The sequence below is a fragment of the Salvia hispanica genome, chromosome 1 (assembly GCF_023119035.1).
Source record: "Salvia hispanica cultivar TCC Black 2014 chromosome 1, UniMelb_Shisp_WGS_1.0, whole genome shotgun sequence".
Lineage (NCBI taxonomy): Eukaryota > Viridiplantae > Streptophyta > Magnoliopsida > Lamiales > Lamiaceae > Salvia > Salvia hispanica.
Genome location: NC_062965.1, coordinates 2433708 through 2435398, shown reverse-complemented (window position 1 = coordinate 2435398; position 1691 = coordinate 2433708). Strand labels below are relative to the sequence as shown.

The 1691-nt window shown below is 39.2% G+C and overlaps 1 protein-coding gene across 1 annotated transcript; it reads left to right on the top strand.

Moving 5' to 3' along the window:
- The first annotated feature begins 200 nt into the window (after nucleotides 1-200).
- LOC125213988 (putative disease resistance protein RGA3) lies at nucleotides 201-1455 on the top strand. The gene is made up of 2 exons (XM_048114821.1): nucleotides 201-1107; nucleotides 1196-1455. The coding sequence occupies exons 1-2, from the start codon at nucleotides 201-203 to the stop codon at nucleotides 1453-1455; spliced, it is 1167 nt and encodes a 388-aa protein (XP_047970778.1).
- The last annotated feature ends 236 nt before the right edge of the window (nucleotides 1456-1691 follow it).

Here is a 1691-nt window from a genome sequence, read left to right as displayed (position 1 = left end):
TGTTTCTCAAACTTTTGATCCAATCGGTCTCTACAACAAAATCCATTCAATATTGGCTTCAACTACAAGTGATAGAGTTGAGGATGAGGAAGTTATCCTGAACAAAGCTTCGAGAAGTTCTCAGGGCTAAGACTTATCTTCTTGTTCTTGACGATGTTTGGAATGAAGATGTTTTGATATGGGAAGACTTTATAAATAACATGAAGGGAGTTTCTTCTACTCTGGGGAATGGCATTATCATCACTACCAGGAGTAAAAAGGTTGCTTCAACTGTTAACCCATTTTATAATTATCCAGTGAAGGGCTTATCACATGAAGAGTGCTGGTCCATAATCAAAACAAAAGCTTTTGATGGGAATGCAGAAGTTCCATCCGGATTTGAGACGATTGGGAAAGAGATTGCGAAAAGATGTCAGGGTTTGCCATTGGCTGCCAAAGTGGTTGGGGGTGTGCTTTGTCGCTGTAAATCCGTACAAGATTGGCGCTCCATCAAAGAAAATTGGCTTTCGGATGGTGAAGGAGGTGAAACTATTTCAACAATATTGAAATTGAGCTATGATCACCTGTCTTCACCGTCACTCAAGAAGTGCTTCGCTTATTGTTCGATTTTCCCCAAAGGAAAGGTAATTGTGAAGGAGGAGCTGATTGAACTTTGGATGGCAGAAGGGTTTCTTCAACCTATCGGAAGAGATGATATGGAGTCTGTGGGCAACATGTTTTTGAATGTGCTTCTACAGAACTCATTATTGCAAGCTGCAGAGGCAGATTTTTATGGAAGGGAATGTTGTATGATGCACGATCTTGTGCATGATCTTGCATCTTCTGTTTTATACACTAATAATACAGATGGCAGCACTATAGTTCGATACAAGTTTCACGAAAAAGATTCAAGTGATATTCCAGAAGAAGTGTCGAGAAATTTGCGTACATTATTGCTCTGGGGAGGTGGAAACTCTGGTACCATATTCTCTAACTTCAAAAGTCTGCATAATCTAACTCTTTATGGTTATCGTTATAAAGAGTTGTCCAGTTCAATTAGGGAATTGATACATTTGAGAAATCTCAATATTTCTTATACATCAATTGCAAACATTCCCGAGTGGATTGGTGAACTCCATCACTTGCAAACATTAAGATCAAAAATAGATGAATTAAAGAAACTGCCAAATACGTTGAAGTACTTGATTAATTTAAGGCATCTTTATCTACATTGTGAGAACGGAGTTGCCTGCAGAGATTGGGAGATTAACTAGTCTCCAAACACTTGAGAAGTTTAATGTGGGAAAAGAGAAGGGCTACCAAATTGAAGAGCTCGGAAGTTTGAAGAATCTCAAAGGAACGCTAGAGATTAAGAATCTTGAAAGGGTGCGTGACAAGGAAGAGGCTATGAAAGCAAATATGTTGGAGAAGTCAAACTTGTCTAAACTGGTGTTTAGTTGGGATGAGAGAGTGTGAGTGAAAGAAATGATGAGAGTGTATTGGAAGGCCTCCAACCTCATCCAAATTTGAAAGAGTTGAATATTTCAGGATACAAAGGCAAAAGATTTCCAACATGGATTGAGAAGATGGCAATATGGGATGGGCTTCAAAATTCTTGGGTACCACTTGACAACTTGACTGATATAAGACTTGAGCACTGCTCAGAATGTGAGGAAATCCCAACGCTGGAGCACTTGCCTAATCTGAACTCT

Coding starts and splice junctions, on each gene's coding strand:
- LOC125213988 (XM_048114821.1), top strand. CDS start 201: ATGAAGGGAGTTTCTTCTACTCTGGGGAATGGCATTATCATCACTACC. Junction 1,108..1,195: donor AAACATTCCCGAGTGGATTG/GTGAACTCCATC, acceptor GATTAATTTAAG/GCATCTTTATCTACATTGTG.